Raw genomic sequence first — 1526 nt, forward strand, 5'->3', positions numbered from 1 at the left:
GACCTCCTCTTTGTTTTGTCCCTCCCCTTCTTGGTTCAGTACTCTGTCATGAGCCAGTGGACTTTTGGAAATGCGATGTGTAAAATCATCAGCTCAGCTTACTTTATTGGTTTCTACAGCAGTGCCTTCTTCATAACCATCATGAGCATCGACAGGTACTTGGCCATTGTCCAGTCTATCTATGCCCTACAGGTTCGGACGACTACCCATGGGGTTATCACCAGCCTGGTCCTTTGGGCAGTTGCCATTTTAGCATCAGCACCAGACTTAATTTTTTTCCAGGAAATGAATGACAATAACCGGACTAAGTGCATCCCTCACTATCCTGGCAGCAACAATGGCTGGAAAACTTTCAGTAATTTTGAAGTCAATGTCCTGGGGTGGCTCATCCCTGTTGGTGTCCTCATTTTCTGCTACCACAGCATCTTTAAAAACCTGAAGAAGTGCCATACTCAGAACAAGTACAAAGCGATGAAACTGGTTTTTATTGTTGTCATTGTGTTCTTCCTCTTCTGGACCCCCGTCAACATTGTGCTTTTTCTGGACTCTCTGAGGAATATGTACATCATTGACGACTGCCAGACAAGCCAAAGGCTAGACCTTGCCATGGAGCTGGCTGAAGCATTCTCCTTCATCCACTGCTGCCTCAACCCGGTCATCTATGCCTTCGTGGGTGAGAAGTTCAAGAAGCATCTCCATGAAGCTTTCAGAAAACATGCACGTTTTCTGTGGATCTGCAAAAACTACAGCGCTTTCGATAGGTGCAGCCTGGACAAGCACTCCTCTCTGCACGTGACGTCCTCACAGTCATCTTTTGTTGGCACTGTCTTGTAGAGCTACAAGTCGAAAACTTTCATCCTGAACAGGTGACCTGAAGTTGAGAAGTCCTCCCAACAGAGCATCCGCAGGGATGCACTATTTGGGCAGCCTTTTAGGACAGGAAAAGTGGAAGCAGATGCTTGAGCTTGCTTTTATCACGGTTGCCTTTGGGGTTCTTACCTTTTAGTGTTTTTTTAAGCACCTTCCTCCCTTTCCCTTGGCATATCCTGCCCTGCTTGTGAAAGGGAGGCCAAAATTACCAGCAGACTCCTGCACTGCCTGAGAAACATGGAGAGGTGCCTTAGAAACATTTCTTCCCTCACCTCAGATTCAGTACTGAAAGGAACTGTTTATGTTTTTGAACTCAGGACACTTGGCTGCTCCTTCCCTTAGCAGAATGGATTGGCTTTGTAGGCAGGGATGGGGCTCACAGCAGGAGCAGGAACCTGCTCTTTGGAGGGAAGTAGTGCCCAAGTTTAAGGCAACATGCTAGAGCTTGGCTCCCAGTTGACAGATCTGAAGAGGCTTCCAGCCCAGAAAGAGCTTAGTGATAAATAATTAGATAAGCAACAAAAAAAATAAATGCTATGCATGTGTTCTGTTGAAATCAATGTGGAGAAATATGTAGGTATGATCCTGACTCCCCATCTGCTAGCAGGCCCTGCAGCTCCTGGGCTGGGTCTGGAAGTTGTAGCCTAGGAATGACA

At 46.7% G+C, this 1526-nt stretch overlaps 1 protein-coding gene across 1 annotated transcript in view; it reads left to right on the forward strand.

Moving 5' to 3' along the window:
• Positions 1–834, forward strand: part of LOC104161597 (C-C chemokine receptor type 4-like) — a 1148-nt gene extending 314 nt beyond the window's left edge. The window contains exon 2 of the mRNA XM_009700090.1: positions 1–834. This exon is cut by the window's left edge and continues 3 nt beyond it. Coding sequence (XP_009698392.1) covers positions 1–834 — 834 coding nt within the window.
• Positions 835–1526: the final 692 nt, after the last annotated feature.

This window comes from Cariama cristata, unplaced genomic scaffold (assembly GCF_000690535.1).
Source record: "Cariama cristata isolate BGI_N322 unplaced genomic scaffold, ASM69053v1 scaffold25235, whole genome shotgun sequence".
NCBI lineage: Eukaryota > Metazoa > Chordata > Aves > Cariamiformes > Cariamidae > Cariama > Cariama cristata.